Source organism: Cibotium barometz, chromosome 24 (assembly GCF_041138505.1).
Source record: "Cibotium barometz isolate CiBa-2024 chromosome 24, ASM4113850v1, whole genome shotgun sequence".
NCBI lineage: Eukaryota > Viridiplantae > Streptophyta > Polypodiopsida > Cyatheales > Cibotiaceae > Cibotium > Cibotium barometz.
In genome coordinates, this window is record NC_141069.1 from 39,631,855 (window position 1) to 39,654,220 (window position 22,366).

Genomic DNA, 22,366 nt, shown 5'->3' on the forward strand with positions numbered 1-22,366 from the left:
CACATTTTTCAATTTATAATAGATAAATGAATTTAGGGACAGATGTTATTTTAAGCTATCGTATGTTACCATCTCAAGTTTATAATTCAATAGAAAGTAGATCAATTTTGTGATAGGAACTTACCACTATTAAATTAATCATGAAAACTTTAGTTTTCCTATTTATATGTTGAGAACTTTAACTCTGGCATATTGAGTTTATAATTATTATTACCCTAAATCTATCTTCTTTTTTTTGGCTTAAACTTACTTTCATTGTATTAAATTTAGGAATCTTTCTCAAGTTCATATGAATCATACATTCACTAACCTTCTGTATTTATACCATTATATTGGACCTCTTATTCTTTACCCTATGATCTATACACCCATCTGCCCAAAGGTTGGTAGTAGTGGATTCATGGGGCTTTCCTAGCTCAGAAGACTTGAATCTCTTGAGTTGTCCATGCATAGCTCATAAGCCATAAGAGCACCTAAGGCATTGCTTGGTCATGCTTTTTAATCTTGTCTGTAGTTGCCTTTGCAAGAACATTCTCCATCCTGGAAATGATGTGCACAGTATGTGTCGGTGATTATAATCTCTCTCATTTCCATCTTTGATATTACTTTTGTTGCCATATGACAATCAGCACACATTCTAAGATTTTTTGCCACTCGGATGGTGGTGCCTTGAGCAGTGCTGATAAGGCCAAATGCTATGGCTAACTTCTCACAATGCCCACACAAAGCCATTACCTTGTCCTCATCTGATTTGGCATCAAAAATGGACTCAATACAGGGCTTATATCCTTCCTGCTTCATCTGTGATTTCAAGGTCTGGAGTTTTGCATATATGTCAGAGCTTCTTGGGTGGACTTTATCCCCAACAATAAAGCAATGCACCTCTTGGCCTATCTCAATATATGCTTTGGCTGGTTTTTTCCACCCATTAGCATGTCTTCTCAGCTCTTCAACTTTTTTTGCATCCTCCCACATGCCAGCCTGAGCATATATACCTGACATAAGCACATACCCGGCTGCATTTCCAAAATCCATGCTTACAATTCGGTCGAAGCATCGTCTTCCTAGGTCTACACTTGCATGCCTTTTGCATGAATTCAGCAATGATGTCCACCCTACACTATTTTCTTCACAAGGGATAGTCTCAAGTAAGTCTTCCGCTTGATTCAGCCAACCTGCATGGCCGAGAAGGTCGAGCACTGAGTTATAGTGCTCTACCTTGGGCAGAATGTCATGGTCATCTCTCATGGATTTGAAATGCAAGCAACCCATTTCAACTAGATCCACATTATGGCTGCATGCTGAAAGAAGACACAGAAACGCAACATCATCCGGTTTGAAACCTGCTTGTTGCATCCCTTCAAAGCATTGTAAAGCCAAATGGTAGTTATTATGCTGTGCATAACCTGCAATCAAAGCGCTCCATGTCACCATGTTTTTCTTTGGTAATCTGTCAAATACATTATGGGCATCCTCAAGGCTTCCACATTTGGCATACATATTGATAAGTGTGCTACCAGCGATAATGTCCATTTCACATCCTCTATCAATAATGCGGCCATGAATTTGCCGGCCTTGCTCTAATGCTGCTATGCTAGAACATGCTTTCAGGGAGCAGACAAAGGTGACAAGGTTTGACTCAACCCCCTCTTCCTGCATTTGCTTGAGAAGTTTGAGAGCCTCTTGAGGATAGTCGTGCTGGGTGTAGCCAGCAATCATTGCATTCCATGTCACCACAGATCGGTTTTCAAGTTTATAGAATATTATGCATGCATCCTCAAGGCTTCCACACTTCGCATACATGTCAACAAGTATGCTGCCAAGAAACATATCTGTTGCCCACCCACCACAAATAATCTGGCCATGAAAATGTCTGCCCTGATCAAGTTCAGCTGTGCTAGAACATGCTTTCAGGATGCAAGCAAATGCCACCGGGTCTGGTTTTGCACCTTCCAGTTGCATTTTCCCAAAAAGCTGGACGGCATTGTGACCGTGATCATGTTGGATATATCCTCCAATCAATGAACTCCATGTTACAACATCCCGATTGGGTAATCTGTCAAAAATCATATGTGCATCTGCAAAGCTCCCACATTTGGCATACATATCAACGAGAGCATTGCCAACAAAACTCTCCATCTCCAACCCTCTTTGAACTATGTAGTTGTTAATTTGTCTTCCATGTTCCAAAGCAGCAGTGCTAGAACATGCTTTCAAAACAGAGCCAAATGTGACTGGATCTGGGTCCATGCCCTCCTCCTGCAGCTGATCAAAGAGCTGAAAAACTTCCTCATTGTACTCTTGCTGGCTAAATCCTGTAAGCAATGCATTCCAAGTCACAATATTTCGAATTTGCAATTTGAGGAATACCACTAGTGCATCTGTTAGACTTCCACATTTGGCATAAAGATCAATAAGCGTGCTGCCAACTGCTATATTTGCTTCAAACCCACTGTCAATTATGTGAGCATGAACTTGCTGCCCGTACTCCAAAGCTGCTATGCAAGTGCAAGCCTTCAGGATGCAGACAAATATGACCAAATCCGGCTCTATGCAATCGTGTTGCATTTGCTCATAGACCTGCAGGGCCTGATGGCCATGATTGTGCTGGGTATATCCTGCAATCAATGCACTGCAAGCAACAACATCTTGTTTTGGCAGCCTGCTAAACATTATGCGTGCAGCTGCTACATTCTCACATCGGGCATACAAGTCAACGAGGGCATTGCTTATCCATACATCTGACTCAAACCCCCTTCCAATAATGTGGGCGTGAATCTGCTGGGCTTTCTTTAACGCTATGCTGGAGCATGCTTTCAAAATGCAAATGAACGTGACTTGATCTGGATCCATGCCTTGCTGTTGCATTTGCTGAAAAAGTTCTAGAGCCTCCTCACCATGGTCCTGTTGAGAACACCCTTTGATCAATGTACTCCATGTCACAACATTTCGCTTGGGTAGTCGGTTGAACACTGTGTGAGCATCCGCAACACTCCCACAATTTGAATACATGTCAATGACTGTACTTCCCACATATACATCTGACTCCAACCCGCTTTCAATGATATGCCCATGAACTGTCCTGCCCTGCTCTAATGCTGCTGCAGTAGAGCACGCTTTCAGGGCAGCAACAAAAACATGCCCATCTGGTTCCACCATCGAAATTCGCATCTCGTGATACAGCTTAAGAGCTTCCTCAGTTTGTCCAGACTTGCCGTGGGCTGAGATAATCGCACTCCACGAGAACACATTTGGCTTGAACAACTTGCTAAATATTTGTTGTGCTTCTGGTAGCCTCTCAAAAAAAGCAAACATGCGGATCAAGTGACCCCCAAGGAAGCTATCATACTCTAATCCACTGATCACAATAAGAAGATGCAATTGCCTTCCTTCTGCCAGGTCACTTTTCTTTATGCATCTTTGAAGAAGGCTGGCAAAAACACTTATATGAAGACCATCTTCCTGCTCATCGGTGACCTCATCTGCCTCCTTTACTTCTTGCTTATCACTTGCTTTACTGAGAACTCCAAATACAAAGAAAAGACAAAAAAAGCCATCATTCCCTGGATCCTGCATAATGAGATACCAGTAACAGAAAGTCACAACTCAAAAGACAGGACAAAAGCACTCCTTACGAATGCTGAAGGCTACTTACCAAAACACTTACATAAGAATACCACTCAACAAAGAAAACGCTTTTCACGGCCTCAACTGCCTTTTCTCTCACTCCCCTCGCCTCTTCACTTGACAGTGCAAAACACGGCAATGTCCAAGAGAACGCCAAAGTAGAACTAAGGGTTACCAGTTGAGCATCTCTGTGCACTATGGCATACAATGGTCATCAGCATCCATGTACCTGTGTGTAGTCACGGTCATGCTACCAAGTGTTACGTACGTGTTGTTGGCTGTGTTCTAGGTGGCTGAGTGTGCATGTGCATAGCCTTGCACAATTGCATCACATAAGATATTGGACATGCCCACAGTTTCTTTCAACCTGCTGCAGGGGAATATACACCTATTCCTTGCATGAGCAGGAGATATATTTGAGGTGATCTTCATTTATTGGTGAGGAGAGATCCATGGACCCAGCCCCACAACCTCAAGGTAACCCAGTTGTTACACAAACGGCATCAACAACTCCCAACATTAGCAGCTTGAGCAGCATCCAACGGCTGCCCAAACCTACGTACCCTTGAGCAATTGCTTGCTTACAGGAATGAAATGATGTATTCTTTGGTTCATCACTTTCAACAACAACAATAGAATCTTAGCTGCCTTATTTGGGAAAAGAGACCACAGATTCTGCACCCTTGAATAGAAAAGCGGAAAGCTTACTTTCAGCTTTCCAGTTGCTCAATCAGTGACCACTCTTAAGATGCCCTTGAAGGGAAAGGAGTATACATGGTTGATGGACATAAGTTTTCACAGCTTGGCCTGAGGAGAATCATGTGAAATTTGCCAAGTTCTATAAAGGCAAAACTTTGACACTTACGTCCAAGAATTGAGCACTTTTTACCTTCTATATTGAAGGGTTCTTTCCCCTGACCACCCGGAGTGAAAGGACACCATATGGACAGCATTTTATTAATATGCCTTGTACTTGTGGTTGTGAACACACAACCTTATCATACGTGAGTTTGGCAGAGTGGCGGTACTATTTACGACACACCTACAGCCCATGATCACCATAGTCCGAAAGGACATAGAGGCACATTTTATGTGGGTGAGGTTACAGGTCACAGTGGAGAGATGTATACACTTTGCAATATGTTACTTCCCACCTAGAAAGTCCTCATATGCTATTCAGCAGTTTTATCTCCTCCATGCAGACATCATTGAGTTCTTACGCTTGGGCGAAGTTCTCCTTTTAGGGGACTTCAATGACAGGACTCAGAGTGAGCAGGCATCTATATATGACTAGGAGGAGCTGACCATGTAGGAGATAGACTCGGAGGAGATTGGCATTCAGTGGGCATCACAGGACAAAGGGGACATTACAGCATCAGGAAGAGAGTTCCTCGTGCTAGGGACCACACATGGCTTAGCCATCTTCAACCGGATGTCTTATTGGCCTTCTTCCGGAGCTCTCACATGCTTCCCACATCAAGTACAGTGGATTACTTGATGTGATCTCTTGCTTTAGCCACATCCATACATACCTTCACCATTCCCACCCACCCCCCTTGGAGCCGACAATGCCTCTCTCTCCTTCAGCCTCAGCTTTTCCCCACCATCCTCACCACCACCACCCATCTCCCACTACACCCATATTCACTTCCACCATGATGAAGATTCAAGTTACTCCGACCATCTCTAACGACATCTAACATACGTAGACCCCAAGGCGCATGCATCTGCTGGCCGACTGCAGCTCTCTTTCTCTCTCTCTTTGAGCGCTGGCCATACAGCATGTGTAGCAGGAGGTTCTGGCCGTACAGCAGCCGACTGTAGAATCTGGCCGTACAGCAGCTTTCTTTTGCTGAGCGCTGACCGTAAAGATGGGCAGCAGCTGGCTCCTTTTTCTCTTCTGGCTGCGCACTGTTCACAGCAGCAACAACTTCTCTCTCTTGTTGAGCGTTAGCCATTCACAGCAGCAGCAGTTTTCTCTCTGCAAACTGGCCGTACAGTAGCCACATGTGTGACAACTGCCCGTGTTTTTCTCAATTGCTGTTTTACCGGCTTTCCATGTAACATAGGTTCATGGGTTACTGTCCACCCAAGAGTAAGCCGAAATAGAGGATTGCGGACACCCGGCCCTCCTCTCCCTCCTGATAGGAAGGCCATTGACGGCACAATCCTATTCTAGTTAAGAGGCTTTTGGGATACGCCGTCATTGCATCCGGTTCCAGACCCTTCATTTAGTAAGTCCATATAAAGCCTTACGCATCATCGGGAGCACCTTTCCCTTTGGAGTACCCAGGTCCCAATGGTACATAGAAGGTGACTATAGTCAGCCAGCCTGTTTTTCAACTCGATGAACCATGGTGTATCATGTGGCATTGTACGAATAATTATTCGAGACGAGAAAGTTTGTTTTCAATTTAATCCAAACCGGTGGGAGATTCACATATGCGTGCAGAGGGAAAGAATCCAACTTCCGCCCTTTATTTTCGGGAAGAGGCATAAGGGAAAAAGTAGGTTTTCTGGAGAACATTCGGTTCAAAATATGGGCCTCCGGCCCCGGGAAAGCACTACACTCTCTCTCTCTCTCTAGGGGGCTATGATGGATTCAAGTCGGAAATATTTCGGACTTGAATCCGAAATATTTTTGATTGGCGGTACAACGGCCAGCCGTACAACGGGCCGTGATTGGGCTGTTTTAGGGACAGTTTTGGACAGCCTTTGATGTTGTTTGTACCTTGGCTCAAGATAGAGATTTGGGCAAGAGTTTTGCTGATGCTTTGTGTAAAATCCGGTGCTGTATGCACCCGCACCTTGGTATCTTGTAAAAGCTTCTATCTTGAATAAAAAAGATTCCTACGGGGGGCCAGCCGTTCCCGCTCAATGTGGTGTCTATGTATTATTTGTGCTTCTTCCGCTGTGTTTCAAAGCTCTATCTCTGGTATTTGAAGTGTGTCTATCACTCCAAGTCCCCGTCTGGTTTACAGGTGGTATCAGAGCATAGGCTTTCTCGGAAGCATAGGCTTCCTTCCAACAAAGAGAAAGAGAAAAGACCAAAAGTAGGGGCCACACTGACAAACAATTTTGTTGTTAAGCTTATGGAAGCAGTCATGTGTCAAAAGCATGAGCAGTACACAGCTTAGACTAAGGATTTATGGATTCACATAAGTTATTCTCGGAGTATAGAGTTGGTTTTTGTGTTTCCATATGGATTATTGTAGATTATAAATCAAGCTTACAACAAGCTATATGGAGATATATCTCAAGATATCTTATGTGTATGCTAAGGAGATATTTCTTTTGGCTTCTTAACGAACCTGGCAAAGAAAAGCTAAGTAGACTTTGAGTTTTGCAAAGTTGATGCTTTTTGGCAATTTATTGCAAGTGTTTTTGGACACTTAACCCTTGTATACCCCTACAAGGAGAATTGTGTGTTGTTTGCCTTGAACTGTTTTAGGTAAACACTGTTAATGGTTGAAAAGCCTAGTTTATATGGTTTTTCATACAGATATGTTCAACGACTATGGACTAAGTTTTTCGCATATGTTTGCTCGAGGATTTATACATATACGATGGTTTGGCACATCTATTCCCTCAGTGATTCTTGGGCTTTATATACAATTCTATGGCTCCCTTTATTGGGATGGAGTGTGTTTTTGGCTCCCTATTCTATGGGATGCAGTGGATTTTTGGAATTTATGGATATCTTATGGATCGACAAATTTTCTATGAATTTTCTATCATCGGTCGAAATGCCTGTAAAACTATCTGTTGCTAACATCTTTATGGAGAACCAGGATCTCTATGCATGTGATTTATTCTTATCTTATGTTATACTGCACTCATGAAAGAGTTGGTGACTCTAGTGAGTGAGTATTTCAACTCATGGAAGAGTTGGTGTCTCTGTCCAGTGACAATTTGAACTCATGGAAGAGTTGGTGACTTTGTCCAGTGAGAAGAGTTGGTGACTCTGTTTAGTGAGAGGAGTTGGTGACTTTGATTACTCACTATCTGAACTCATGGGATCATGAAGAGTTGGTGACTCTGTCCGGTGAGTATTTCATGAACTCATGGAAGGGTTGGTGACCCTAATGAGTATGTCTACTCATGCAAGGGTTAGTGACTCTAGTGAGTGACTAAGGATTGGTGACCCTGTGAACTCATGCAAGAGTTGGTGACTCTAGTGAGTTAGTATTTGGACTCATGGAAGGGTTAGTGACCGTAGCGAGTGAAGTCTCGAGGAAAGGGGAAACCCTAGCAAGCATCTATGGTTACATGGAAGAGTTGTTGCCCTGGTGAACCATATGGACATGTGAAGCATGTTTGGCTTGGGCATGCGTATGGATGATAGAAGTGGGACTCTTATGCAGTCCAATGGCATGGCAAGATGTTTTGTGGCTATGTATTCTACTTATTTTATTTTTGTAGGTACTTAAAGCTACTTATGGATTTATGAATATTTGGAACACAGTTGGCTCTTGTGCCTGTGTCTGGTTATTATCAGAGTTGTTGACTCAGGATATGGCAAAAATTAGTTTCTTGATATGGTTGGCTCTCGTGCTTGTATCTAACTTCGGTTACAGCGGATCTGGACTTATGGCTTTAATGCCTGGATTATGAGATATTATAGATTGGCAGTGGATCTTCTATACTTGAAGAATATTTCAGTGGTGTCAAGCTTATACAATTGCGGACAATTGCTTTATAAGATGGAGGGGATGTCACCATTTGGTCCCTTCACCAGTTTCTATCAGTGTTTTGGAGCAAGCTCGTACACAAAGTAGAACCAAGGTGAGAACGGAGATTTTTCACAGAAGAAAGCTAAAGCATTCATTGGCAAAGTTTGGCCTAAAAGATGGCAATACAGCATGAGTAGCATGGGATTTTATTCATCAAAGTGTCTTATAATGCTTATAAGTTAGTGTGTTCACGTATCTTTAATGAAAGGTTCGACATTTTATTATTTTGGGCATGGATCCCTGGACAGAAAGAGGCGCCTAGCATAAACTTGGGCAATAAGTTTGGGAAAAGCATAAAGTTGATATTTTTGGGCCAACTCGGCTACTTTTGGCAAAAAAAGGAAAACCACAAGCCAAAAGTAGGGCTGGTCGACTCTATTAAAAGCAGGGAGGGGGACTTATCTTTTGGGGATCAGAGGCGCATGCATCTACTGGCCGACTGCAGCTCTCTTTCTCTCTCTCTTTGAGCGCTGGCCGTACAGCATGTGCGGCAGGAGGTTTTGGCCATTGTGAGAGGAGTTTCTGTGATACTTGCATATGGGACATGAACAAGCCCAAAGGAGGAGAAGGCATGAGAACTTCTAATGGTGTGATTTTAATAGGGCTTGGAATAAAAATGAAAAGGACATGGGATGATATGTGGAACCATGATGGAATGCATGGGGATGATCCATGGTTGATGGTACACATAGTGATGATGCATTACCGTGTCCATCCAATATCCATGCTTAGAATGCTAGTCCACTTGGCAGCCATGAGAGGTGTCACCAATCAAGGTGAGCCAGAACTGAAAGGATTCCTGATTTGAGTGTGTAGGCATCTCTGTAAGAGAGAAAAAAAAGGGATGAGTTTGGGGGGAAGAGGGGAATTGGGAATTGAATGAACAGCGGACCTATAGCAACAGGATTGATATGAAAGGGCAGAGACCTGAATCAGTGGGGGGGGAGAAGCGATTACCAAGGGAGGCCTTTGGGAAGAATTCAGGTTAGGATTGCAGTGAGCAAGAGAGTTTGAGAGTTTTGAGACTTTGAGACCTTGCTGTTTTGTTGCTGGTTGTTGTGAGTTGAGAATCGCAGAGGCGATTAAAAGGTCGTTTTGAAGAAGACGCGGGAGCGCAAAGAGGCTAACAGTGTGAGAAGGCTGCGGATATCCAGAGCAGAGGGAGTATAGAGGAATAGAGGATCATCTAGGATGTGGAGTTGCCCTAGGATCTCTGTGCAGGCTACTCTGTTGGAACTTGGATTCATCCATAACTAGGCTCAGCTGTTCCTTTGAGTTCGACGATGAAGGCCCTAGAGAAGACTGCAGATTACATCGTTGAAGTTGGAAGCTATGGACATGAGGAAGAAGCTGCTGTGAAGATATGCTGCTGAGATTCATTTGAGAAGGTTCCCCCCTTTCTGTGTTTTCTTTTCTTATGGTTGTGCCCCATGTCTCAGGGGTGTTGAGATCTGTTTGATTTTGGAAGTTCAAAGTTCACAGAGGGTTTGACTTGAATGTGATGTATGGGACAATGATGTTTTTATGATGAGGTGGGTATGTTATTCTGGATGATGTTGTTGCGCTGAGTCCATTATGAAAGCACATGTACTTTGTGTTGGATCATATGGGATCAATTATGGACAAGTTGATTTTGGCTGAAGTTTGTTAAAAGGGAGATCATTTGGGAATGAAGACCTGAGTGTTTGAGAGTGACGATTGAGTCATACCCAAGTGGGCTTTATGAGAGATGTCATTTTGGTTAAAGGGGTTGCGATGTCTAGCTATGTCAATTGAAGGACACAAGATATCAACAAAGTTATTAGGTGCCTTGGAGTTGTAGATTTGGGAGTCCCCAGTTCTAGTATCAGTATATCTTACCCTTGTGTGATGTTTGGTGGTGTTATAGAGGCCATCACCCAAAGCCCTCACATGTTTTGGTGCCCCCAATGAGGATTAAAGAGTTCTTGCTAAGGGCTTTGATCTGCAAGTTGGAATCCACTCGGTGATCAACTCAGGACCATGGTTGGTTTCGGATATGAAGTGTTTAGAGGAGAGAAGAGAGAAGATGTCACTCAGTTCCCGAGGAAGATTGAGTTGGTGGATTTGACCAATAATAGGGATGATGATGCCTATAAGCTCAGGATGGTGGATTTGTTACTAGAAGATGCAGCCAGCAAGTGGTTTGAGGATGAAGCCACAAATGCTGAGAAAGGAAGCTGGGATAGATTGAGAGAAGCTGTCACCATTTGGTCCATCTCCATTTCTGGAGCCACTTCTATGGGACTATCACTCCATAGAGCGGCCAAATTTGTACCATGTTCACATGTGGCCACGCCAGTGCCCCATGTAAAAGGGTCAGTCATCTGGTGTCACATGGACGGGAACCAATTTTGTGCCACCCGTGTGACCAGCATTGTGCCATATGGACGGGAGCTTGTTTGTTGCCACCCGTGTATGACCAGGATTGTCTTATCCATGGGACTCACTCCATGGTAGGACTATGATATTTGTGCCGACCTTGTCTATGGGATTGTCACTCCATAGGAAGGCTCATGCCAGGACTTGTGTTTTGCCTATGGGACTGTCACTCCATAGGAAAACCAGGACTTCACATTTCTGTCCCACCAATTTTGTGCCCGACAAGAAATCCTTGTACAAGTTTCATGAAAGGGAGATTTCGTCCATTACATGTGCACATGCATTTATGTTTGCATGCATAAACTTGTTTTCGCATATGACTTGTTTTCGTATGTTTGCCTGCTATGTCGTGCCAGTACATTGGATGGGGACGCCCCTAGTGTACCGTGGTGTGCTGTCTACTGATGAGTTGGTGTGGCGTGTGAACAGGTAGTAAGTATTATCCTTTTTGGCCTTTTCAAATGTAAAATCCCTTAAGTAATGTCAACCTTAATGCTTATAAGATTGGGTGTTCACACACATTTAAAACATTGGTCGGACATTTGCTTTAATGTGGGTGCCCAACATTATTAAAGCTTAATAATAATATTTATAACTAGTATTGCATGGAAAAATATTGCTTCCCCACACGTGGATGGTTGGTGGGGGAGTGGTTGATGGAATGTACCCACCTCTGTACCTGCAGCCTGTACCCGCCTCTGTACTTGCAACTTGTATCCGCCTCTGTCCTATAGTTTGTACCCGACTGTTTTGTTGTCCAGTACCCGATTGTACTTGCAACCTTGTACCCACCTCTGTCCTCTAGTTTATACTCAATTGTTCTGCTGTCCTATACCCGACTGTACCTGCTATTCCAGTACCCGATTGTACTTGCTATTCTAGTACCCGATTGTACATGCAGTTGTACCAGCTGCTGCCCAGCATCTACTGTTGCCAGAACCTGCCTACAGAGTTGTACCAGCTGCTGCCCTGTACCCGACTCGACTGTACCTGCAACCCTTGTACCCCCCTGTCACATGCACTCTGCACTGTAGTGCATGGTGACAAACTGGCTCATCATCATCATCAGTGCAACATTGTAACAGTATTAGTACCATTTAGGATGATATTTGTCATACGCCATGACCCCATTGTAATCCTCAGTCCAGGATAAGTCAGGATAAGTCAGGCACGAGCTACGTGGGTCATTCTCAGCCATTGCAAGTCAGTCAGTCAGTCTTAAGTCCCTTAACCCACTTGAAGAGACGCATTCATGCATGTACAGTCAATAGAAACCTTAGGTTTGCATTAGTAAGCATTCTGCATATTGCACATCATTCATTCATAGCATTTAGACCATTGCAAAAACCCCAGATATCATCTAGTATTTATCAGTATATTTACTAGGAATTTTCTAGTAATTTTTCCATAATTTTCAGCTCTGTAGCCAGCCGACTGGCTCACTTGGTCCATATAAATAGATCAACATGTTATTCATTATTTCATTCATCATATTCAGCAGTAGAGCATTCAAGCGCTTGGCATCTTCAGCACAAGGAGCATAAGCGATTGCAGTTTCAGCCATCATCCCTCAACGTTTTCCTCCTACAGCACTAGGCGCCTCAACGCATGAGCATTCAGCCACCCTGCATTAGCAAAACGCATCAGTTCAGCATTTAGCCAGTAGTTTTCTGCATCCATACAGTTTTCAGCATTCATCATCTCGTCGTTTTTCTCCAGCCACTTGGAAAAGGTAAAACGCAGCATTCATAATCATTTACAGCATACATACTCAGTCTAGAACAGTCCCAAACAAACCCTCTCTCAGCCTCAGCTTTGCATCCCCTTCTCATTCCATTAGGAAGAGTGCATAGGGTCGAGATTGGACATCTTTGGTGCTTCTACAGCGGTGTACAGCATAGTCACAGGGGACGGAGGGCCGGGACGCGGAAACGCCGTCCCGAAACGACATGGCGCTCCGACACGGATTGGGAACGGGCGGGATGCCTCGGGCGTCTGCGTCACCAGGGGACGGCGGAACGGGCGCACCTTGTCGGGGACGGGTCTGGAACGGGACGACCGGGATGCATTTTTTTTCGCTGTTTTTTTTGCTTTTTTTTCCCACCGTTTTTCCTGTCGTTTATGGCCGTTGCTTCTGCCCGTTTTCTCCCGTTGGTGGCTGGCAGCTACGCCCGTTTTCTCCCATTGGCACTGTGGCCTTTCGTGACCCGCACCATGCTTGAGCCTTGGAGCCGCCTATAAGGCTTGAGCCCTCCTCTCTCTCGCTCCCACTCTTGGCCAGCCGCCCCACTCCCTCTCCCCACTCTTGAGCTTAAGCAGCAAGCTCTCTCTCTCTCTCTCTCTCTCTCTCTCTCTCTCTCTCTCTTCGCTGCTGCTGGTTCCGCCGCGCCTTCTATCTCTTCGCTTCGCTTCTCTCCGCGCCCCCGTATCCCCACCCGCCTTCTCTCTCTCCCTGCTGCTGGTTGTGCCCCCCCTTTCCTACTCGCCCTTGCTCAGGCCCCCAAGGCAGCAACATAACTCTCTCTCTCTCTCTCTCTCTTTTCGTCGTTGCCCATCTCTCCTGCTACTCACATACGCACCTGTGCACCTATTGCCCACCTGCGCACCTTAGTTGTAGGGTAGGGTTGTAACCCACCTCCAAGCAGGTAAGGGCTTGCACCTCATGGGGGTGGGGTTCGTGAAGAGCAACCTCTCAAACAGTCCAGCAGTTTGACATGGCCAGCAAGAAAACCTTCTCCGAAACCCTTATCTCCCCTCCTACCAAACCCAATGAAAAACCATCACCATGGGAGCGGTACCTCCTGAGCATGATTCAACATCTTCAGCAAACAAACAGCCTTGCAAAATGAACTACATCAAACAAAACAACATCTTTCAACCCTGGAGAAACAGATTAAGGAACAACAACACGAAAAAGAAAACAGGGAGGAAATCACACAGGTAAATTTACTTGATCCACAGCCTAAAAAAATTCTCATTAAAGAAGTAATATCACAGATTAATGAAGAGAACGAGCAGCAATGGATTGCAAAAGAAATTAGGGTGGGTGGTTTGTCAGAGGGTTGGGAACAGGTGGAGGTATTGGAGGACGAGGAGATTGCAAATGATACTTATGTCCCGGAATGCGAGATTCTACAAAGAAAGCTGTGTAGAGCTATCCCTTTCATCGACATTGGAGATCCCTCAGTGGCAATCAAAGGAAAACATGTGGTTTTGAGTCATATTGTATGGCACATTGTTTGAACAATCTTTTAAAGGATATTGGAAAGATGTCATGGATTGAGCTTATCATTCAGGAGGCCAATCAAATGGTAACATTTGTCTTGAACTACCAGTTCCTCCGCCACGAGTTCTCCAAGAAATCAAGGCTCTCACTTCTCAAATACTCAGACACCCGATTTGCCTTCAACTTCTTGATGTTGGCCTGCTTGAGGGAGTGCAGTGGTGCATTGAGGCAACTCTTCATCAGCGACGAGTTCACCACTTCTACATTGGCTTCGACAGCCATAGGCATATTATGCAAGGAGCATGCAGAAAGCACTTCCTTTTGGGAGGATGTGAAACGCATTGATGCTATGGTGAGGCCTATTGTCCACTTGTTGAGGCTTGTAGATGCTATGCAGCCATGCATCGGGAAGGTGTATGAGGCGATGGATAGAATGATAGAGAAGTTGCAAGAGTTAGAGCCCGATGAGGACAGATACGAGGAGATTCGTTCCTTATGTGTGATGAGGTGGAACTCCTATGCCTCTCCCTTGCATGCAGCTGCATATATGGTGGACCCTGAGTTTCAGGGTAATGGACAGGAGAGTGACAGAGAGGTCAGTGATGGTTGGAGGTGCATCTTGGATCGTCTAGTGCCAGATGGAGGCATTAGGCGCAAAATCAGAGACCAGCTTGCTGCATACAAGTTCTTTCGTGTTGCTTTTGTTTGTGCGGATGCACAAGAGGATAGGTTGAAGGTTGGGGCTGCTTTGTGGTGGGAAGACTATGGTTCAGATGGGCCTGAGCTGCAACACTTGGCTATCTGCATTCTCAACCAAGCTGTAAGCTCTTGTGTGGAGCAGCTTTGGAGTTCTTACAACTATATTGCATCAAAGAAGAGGAACCGCCTTGGTATAGAAAAGGCCAATGATCTTGTCTTTGTAAGTGCAAACTTGCGAATGCTTTGCAAGGGTGCGATTGCAAAGGCAGATCCCTTTACTCAGTGGGAGGTGGAGCAGGAGGGGGGAAATGAGCAGATGGAGACACAACAGAGCCCAGAGGACAATGCCACTACCTTTCAGACTGGTCATGTAGTCAGCCATGATCATGACGCCAGTACTTCTCACGCTCCACCCTCCGATTGAGCATTGTAGGCTCTATGATTTATCATTTAGCTATGTTTTATTGTTTTTACTTTTCAGTCTTGACTCAGCACTTTATGTGCATTGTAGACACTAGTCATTTGTTATTTGATAGTGATCATCATTCCATGCTTATATATTGGTTTGAACTTTGTCGGTGTACTTATTAGCACCTGTTCGGTGTTTGCGCCAGGTATTGTACATTTAAAGTGATGCCTTGAAAGTTCAAAGTGTAAAAACATAAATGTTTTTTTTTTTTTCGAGAAAAGATCCTTTCATTAGTTATAAAAAAAACGCCCACTGGGCTACAAAACCCCTCTCCTGCTCATAAGAAGGCACAGCAGAGATCCAATCAAGGCAGCTAGGGAGACTCTCCCTAGGTGCAAAAAGTACAAATAACTGAGAGGCTATATCATACAATAGGAGGGGGGAAAATCCACACAGGTGGCCTATAGTGCCAACGGGGGTACCCGTGTGTAGAGTATAGAAAGGGCCGCTGCGCCAAGTGGTGTGGAAGGCCTAGCGCCGCAAGATCGCTCGATCCGAGTCGCCCCAGATGCGGTCATACTGTCCTCGCAGGGTGTGAATCAACTCTTGCCAGATAGCCCGAACAGTCTCTACTGGTGGCTCCAGTCTCCCCTCAAAGGCCCTGAAACAACGGGCTCTCCAAGTGAACCAGATGGTGAGGCTGCTGAGGAGCTCCCATCGTAAATCCCTCTCCTGTGTCCAGCCGGTGGACGAGAAATCCGGTGAGGGAAAAAGGCGAGGCTGGCCCCTAATGAGTCTGATGGCCTGGCTTTCCTGCTCCGTCTCGTATCCCAGAGCAGGCCCTGACGAAATCGACCAGGGAGCAGCTCCCCACGTATACATGCCCTCTGGAGAGAGGGGGGCCAAAATGCGCAGCATCCTTAGCCAAATCTGTTGCGCCTGTGGACAGTCCCAAAGGCAATGTCTCTGTGTCTCCAATGGGTGGCCGCATCGGACGCAGGCCGACGGAAGGCCACTGTAGACAAGCCAGGTGCCAACTGCAGAGCCCCTGTGGGCAACCAGCCACTGGAAAGTCGAGATCCTGCGTGCCTGTCGACTAGCCCAGAGCCTAGTCCAAAAATCCTCCAGGAACTCCTGTGAGAGTCCCTGTAGCCGCCAATGCTCCGATGCAGCTGTAGAGACCATCCTCCTCGCAGACAAAATATGCCTCCCCAACCGAACAGTGTACTAGAAGAAGGTGATCTCTGTGGCCTCAGGGGACGCATAAGGATCGTCCCACTGGAGCCGGGCCAAGGGGCGCACAGCATATGCCCATATGCGCCAATCAGAGTCCACATCTGCAAGGTCTGAATCAATATGCCACTTCCGAGAAGCGGCGGCCACTACCCGAATCCTCTGAAAGATGCACTCTGCAACCAAAGGCGACTCCGCCTCCACTCTCTGAAGTCTACCCTTCTCCTGTATCTCATAGTAGAGGCATCTGCCATCCTCAGTGCAAGCTCTGATAGCAATCAGGATCTCCAACTGTGTAAAGGCTCCCATCCACCGTGGGGCCACTGGCTCAAAAGGCGTGAACCACTCCTCAGTGAGTGCCTCCTAAATGTCATCCCTCATAATCAGCCCCCCTTTGAAGTGACTCAGCCTCTCCGCCTGGATCTCCTCCGGGAGACTGCAAAAGGCCTACCAATCTCCAAAACTGCGTGCTGGGCCTACGGCCAATGGTCCCCAGGCTAGACGAGGCCGAAAGCCCAGCATATGACCCTGCTCTGTGCGTACTGCGGGGCTCCAGATGAGCGGCTGTCTGGCCCGCTCAAGTAGGAGGTCTCTGAGAAAGCCCCGGTCTCAGAAGCTCCCAAGCTCGTAGGATGCTCAAGGCAAATCTGTCCTCCCATCGTCTACTGAGGCCTGTCCTCCTCATCTCTATGAAGATCCACCGTATCTCTGGTGCCCAAGTGCCCCCTGCTGGGGGAGCTCTAGCCTGCAGCCGCTGAAATAGAAGCTCCTTCCAAGGCTCAGCGCCTGGAAGCAGCCCCCGAACAATAAGCTTCCCCAGCAAGGCTCTACTCTGATCAGCTGGATCTATAATGCCCAAGCCCCCCTGGGCCCGCGGAAGAGTAATAACTGCCCTAGCCCGGGCCGACTGACCATCCCGCCCAGACCAAAGAAAGTTCTTGATCAGCCTCTGTACCTGGCTGATGCAAGAGCTCGAGAAGATCCAGCAAGACGTGATGTACCACATAGTCGCTAAAAGCACCTGATTTGTCACCACCACCCTCCCAGCCAAGGATAGCCGAGCTGTACTCCAATATAAAAGCTTCTTCCGAATGCTCAGAAGAAGCGGGGCGATCTGCTGCTCAGGTGACAAATCAAGTCCAATCTGGCAACCCAGATACCGCACTGCTGTACCAGGAGGAATCCATCTAAAACCCGGGTCTAGGCTCCATGCCGGAGTGCTCTGTAGGTTGGCCTCCTGGCCATGCAAAAACAATCCCGTGTCATCGGCAAACTCAGAATTGAGCAGGTCCTCACCCCGGACTAGGAGCTGGAGTCCTCTCAAACCAACCTCCTCTGCTGTCAGATACATGCTCATAGCCTCTGCAAAGAAGAGAAAAAGGAACGGGGCGAGCGGGCATCCCTTGCGGACTGATCTAGTCAGCTCAAAACTCCGCCCCCGCCCTCCTGCCATCAACACCTGGCTACGAGCTGTGGAATATAGAGCCGCCACTCCTCGAATCCAGTCTGGCTCAAAACCCAGGCGAAGCATAGTGCCCTCTAGGAAACCCCAATCGACTCTATCATATGCCTTCTCAAAATCGAGAAGCATCACGACCAAGTCCTCACCGAGAAATCTAGCTCGGGCCGTTGCCTCCCAAAAGGTGAAAATGTTGTCAAGGATACTGCGCTCCTTGACGAATCCTGTCTGGGTAGCATGAATCAACTCCCCAAGGAAGGGTTGGATCCTCAAACTCAAGGCCTTTGCTAAGACCTTGTAGACAGTATTGAGGATCGTAATAGGCCTCCAATGCCGAATATCATCTGACACTCCCTCCCCCTTGGGGATAAGAAAGATCAAGCCCTCTGAAAAGCTCTCCGGCATCACCCCAGTGCCCAAAACATACTGAAAGCCCCTGCGGAGGCCTGGCCCCAAAAGGTCCCAATAGCGCATAAAAAAGGCAGGCGTCAATCCGTCCTCCCCAGGGCAACTATGGCGCGGAAGGACCCTCAAAGCCTCAACAAGCTCATCCTCTGAAAGGGGCTCACCCAAAACTGTGCGCATACGGTCTGTGACCCTCCTCTGCACATGGGCCCACACAGTCTGTCTGCAAGCATCACGTGCCTCCGTGGTTGGCTCCGCTGAAAGCAGGTCTCTATAGAACTCAGTGGCAATGGCTCTAATCTCCCCGGGCTCAGTGGCTAAAGATCCGTCTTGCCTCCTGAGCTGGCGTACTCCTGCTCGAGCATGGCGGGGTCCGGTAATCTCAAAAAACTCCCCAGTCACTCTATCACCATGCTGCGTCCACTGAGAGGCCTGGGGATGATAGTAGAACTCATGTCTCTGCTCCTCTGTCTCTCTAACCTCCTGGCGTGCCTGGCTCAGCTGGGACGCCACCCACTCACATGTAGGCAGCTGCTCCTGAAGACGCTGGAGCGAAGCAAGGCTACGTCTTAAGCGACGCTCCTGCTCTCGTGTCTGTCCCAGCCGTGTCAAGGCTGTAGCGTGCAAAAAAGAGCTGAGCTCGATGAGTCCCTGGGTGCACTAGCCTGCTGCATCCAGGTCAGAGCTCTGGTTATCATGCCATATCCTCTCAATGTCCTCAGAAAGACTGGGATCTGTAAGTATCCTCTCTGGGATCCTCAACTGCAAGCTGGTCTCCCGTGTCCTCTCCTCAAGTGTCAAAATAAATGGCGCATGGTCTGAAAAAGAGGTGCCACCGAGAATGCCAACGGAGCCACCACGCTCCCCGAACCTGTCGCCCACATAGAAGCGATCAATCCGTGATAGATTAGTCCCTCCCTCCCGGCGATCCGACCGAGAAAAACTAAGACTGTCCTGAGAGCGGGAGAAAGCCTCATGCTGCCATGCATCAGTGATCCGCAGTGTCATACAAAATCGCTCCCAAGCTGCAAGCTCCGTGTCGTGCACTGTAACATGACTCCCTCCCACCCTATCGGCCAGGTCCTCAAGCATGTTGAAGTCTCCCCCGACACACCAATGTGTGGCCTCGGGCAATGCATCTGTAACAAGGGTCCAGAAATCTGCTCTTGCACTAGCATGGTTGGGCACATAGACATTGAGCACACCAAAGTGCTCATCGTGCATCCTCAGAATAACATACTGTGCTCTACCAGGCACAATGACCCCGCGATCCACAATGGCTTGCCGCCATACATCTGCAATGACCATACATACTCCTCCCTGCCCACCCAAAGGGCCAAAACCAGCAGACCAAAATGTGTCCCATCTACCAGGCATCACCGAACCATATCTCCGAATCCTGCTCTCACTCAAATGGTGCTGCATCATCAGAATATCAATAGTGCCCCCAACCAGGCATCTCTGAAGCTCCTGCCTCAAGCAACCACGATAACGTACATAGTGTGCGCCGCCAAGGCCCTGTACATTCCATGAGATGATCCTCATGGATGACCTGCTGAGGTGGAGGCGCAGCCATACGGCGGGCCTTCGCAAGCGGCTTGGATGGAGAGTAGTCCCCATCCGAGCGCCTACGAGTCTGCCCACCCGGTGTGCTGCAAGAGTCTCGGACCAGACGCCAGTGGCTGTGTCCCATGGCGACTGCCTCCCGCTCAGAGAGAGCAACCTCATGTATGCATACATAGTCAGGGTCGCGTGCTAGGTCTGCCACTATGCGAACCACCAAATGTCGAGTCCCAGAGGCATCCGCACTCCCGGTATCAAAGAAACGTGCCAACTCCCAGAGTCGGCCTATCACGTCTGTCATCTCCAGATCGCTCACATGGTGAGAAAACTCAACTGCCTGAGCCTTCAAAATATTAAGAGCGAGATCCAGAGTCCACTCCCGGTCGCTAGTGCCGCAGAGAGGAAAGGAGAAGGCCACCGCTGAATCAAGTGCCTCCTCCCCTCAGACCCGGGGTATCACCACATGAACTCTGATGGGTGCTGGCTCATGGGGGCCCTCCGCTCCAAAGAGGCGTGTGAAGGAGTAGTCGAAAGCCTCCGAGCGCTGTCTAGTATCGAGACTACTCAGCCGACTGCGGATAGAGGATATCCGTGAAGCACGAATCGGCATAAGGTCTCCTCTGCGGTGCTCGAGCAAGGTCAGTGCTCAGTGCCCGCCAGACTGCAGGTGAGCGCCAAGGTACTGCCATGGCCTCCCGGGGAGCTGAAGCGAGCGGAGGGGGAGGAGGGGGGGGAGAAGGGGGTGGGGAAGGAGCCGCTGAGAAAGCAGGAGCGGGAACGGGAGGAGGCGAAGGTGGAAGCGAGGCGGGAGGGGGGGACGGGGGAGGGGGAGGGGGAGGGGGAGGGGGAGGGGGGGTGGGGGGGGGGGTGGGGGCAAAGGGGGGGGGTGCTGGCATCTCCTGATCCACAGTCTGCGCTGGAGTCTCCTCTTGGAGGGGAGCAAACTGTTCCTCACGAGAACCCAGTGATGCTGAGGCTGTAACTGCTGCTGCGTCGGTCTCTGGGCATGCTGCTGTGGCTGTCTCCCTCTACGGTGCCCCTGTCCAGGCTGCCAATCCGAGGTCTCTGTAGGCTGAGCAGGTGTCCCGGAGGCTGCCTGCTGAGCCGCATCTGTGGGCGGGCCATCGGTGGTCTGCTGCTCTGCGGTGAGGGTCGGGGTCTCCTGCGAGGGCAGGCCTTGGCCAGGTGGCCGACCTCCTGCATATGAAACACTGGTTCGCGAGCCCTGAAAACTCCACTCTCTGATCGATCCATCCCCCCCCTATCCTAGGTAATTGAATGACCTTCGGAAGGGAGGAGATGTCAGGAACCAAAACTTTGACCGAAGGCAGGCGAGCTACTCTAGCCACCACTAAAGCTGCTGTGGGGCCAATCTCAAGCCCCGAGCCCACCAATGATCCTATCCTAGAAAGGAGCGGAAGGTACTCGCGGCGGAGTCCAGGAAAGAAAACTCTGACATGGAATAGGCGCTCTCCTTGCTCGACCGCTGCTGGGTCGAAACCATGCTGCCAAGGTCTGAAGAAGGCCTGAGCGCCCCTGATGTCAAGGGGACTCATGGCTAGGACTGGGCCACGGGTAGTGTCCGCGGCCCAGTAACTGAACGTCCAGGATCTTGCCCACATCTGCAAGAAGGCGAGCCTGGAGAAGATCCCGGATCTCCCCTCTGCTGGGGCGAGTGCCAACTATACGGCAAATGGTGGAGTGTGCCTAGAGGCGTTCCACCTCTGCGGCGAGGCTCGCTTCCTCTTCTGGCGAAAGAGAAAGCCTGATGGGGGTATCCTCAGGGGCGGGTGAGGGGGCTGCGGAAGAGTCCCTCTGAGGTGGGGCGGGAGGAGCCTCCATCAGAGTCTGAAGCTGAGTCGAGGGCGAAGCGAAAAAAAACATAGGGTCCTGCAAGAATCGAGCTGCACAAATAAGGCGGAGCGAGGAGGGAAAAGAGGAAAAGGCAGAAGACAGAGGGGGATGGGAGGTAAACAGAGGGGAAGGGGCGGAAGACAGAGGGGGGCGGAAAAACACAGAGGGGGAGGGGCGGAAGGCAGAGGCAGCGAAGAGAGGGGGGGCAGCGGAGAACGCAAGGGGGGAGGGGGGGGGCAAGCGCGAAAAGGGGGGGGAGGGCAGGGGCAGGCAGGGGCGGCAGGACACGGAGGAAGGGGCGGGAGCGGGGGGCGCAAAGGTGACAAGGCAGGCGGGCAGGGGGCGACGGGCGCGAAAGGGAAGGGCGGGGGACGCGAGCAGCAAAGGGGCGCGGCGAGAGAGGGGGGGTGCGAGCAGGCGGGGAAGGCAATCATGAGGAAGGGAAGGGGGGGGGTGCGAGCAGGCGACAGCTCGAGCAGGGGTGGGGGCGACAGCTTCAGCGAGCAAATGGTTCTAAATGTTATTTTATTTAGTGTGCTTTGTAGTCAATAAATTGCATATTCCATATGCCGTCCCCATCCCCGTTCCCGTTCCCCGTGAAGGAGACCTTGCTCTTCCGACTACAGCAAACACCATAGCTCTTCTTAGAGCTCAGAACCAGCTGCTCATGGAGCGTCTCCAACTCTTGGAGGCAAAAGCAGCATGTCCTCCTCCGCCTCCAGCAGCCCCCGACTACATCTCCCTCTTCTTTCAGATGG

General features: G+C 48.5%; 1 protein-coding gene across 5 annotated transcripts in view; it reads right to left on the reverse strand.

The window, feature by feature from the left end:
• Nucleotides 1-255: 255 nt before the first annotated feature.
• The window catches only part of LOC147625282 (pentatricopeptide repeat-containing protein At3g03580-like), a 57,023-nt gene continuing 34,912 nt past the window's right edge, over nucleotides 256-22,366 (reverse strand). For 2 of the 5 annotated variants that reach the window (XM_086818601.1, XM_086818604.1), the window contains one exon: nucleotides 256-3,570. In XM_086818601.1, coding sequence (XP_086674727.1) covers nucleotides 499-3,570 — 3,072 coding nt within the window. In that variant the 3' untranslated portion in view covers nucleotides 256-498. The remainder of the gene's footprint in view (nucleotides 3,571-22,366) is intronic. The other 3 variants (XM_086818600.1, XM_086818603.1, XM_086818602.1) reach the window with 2 other exon arrangements.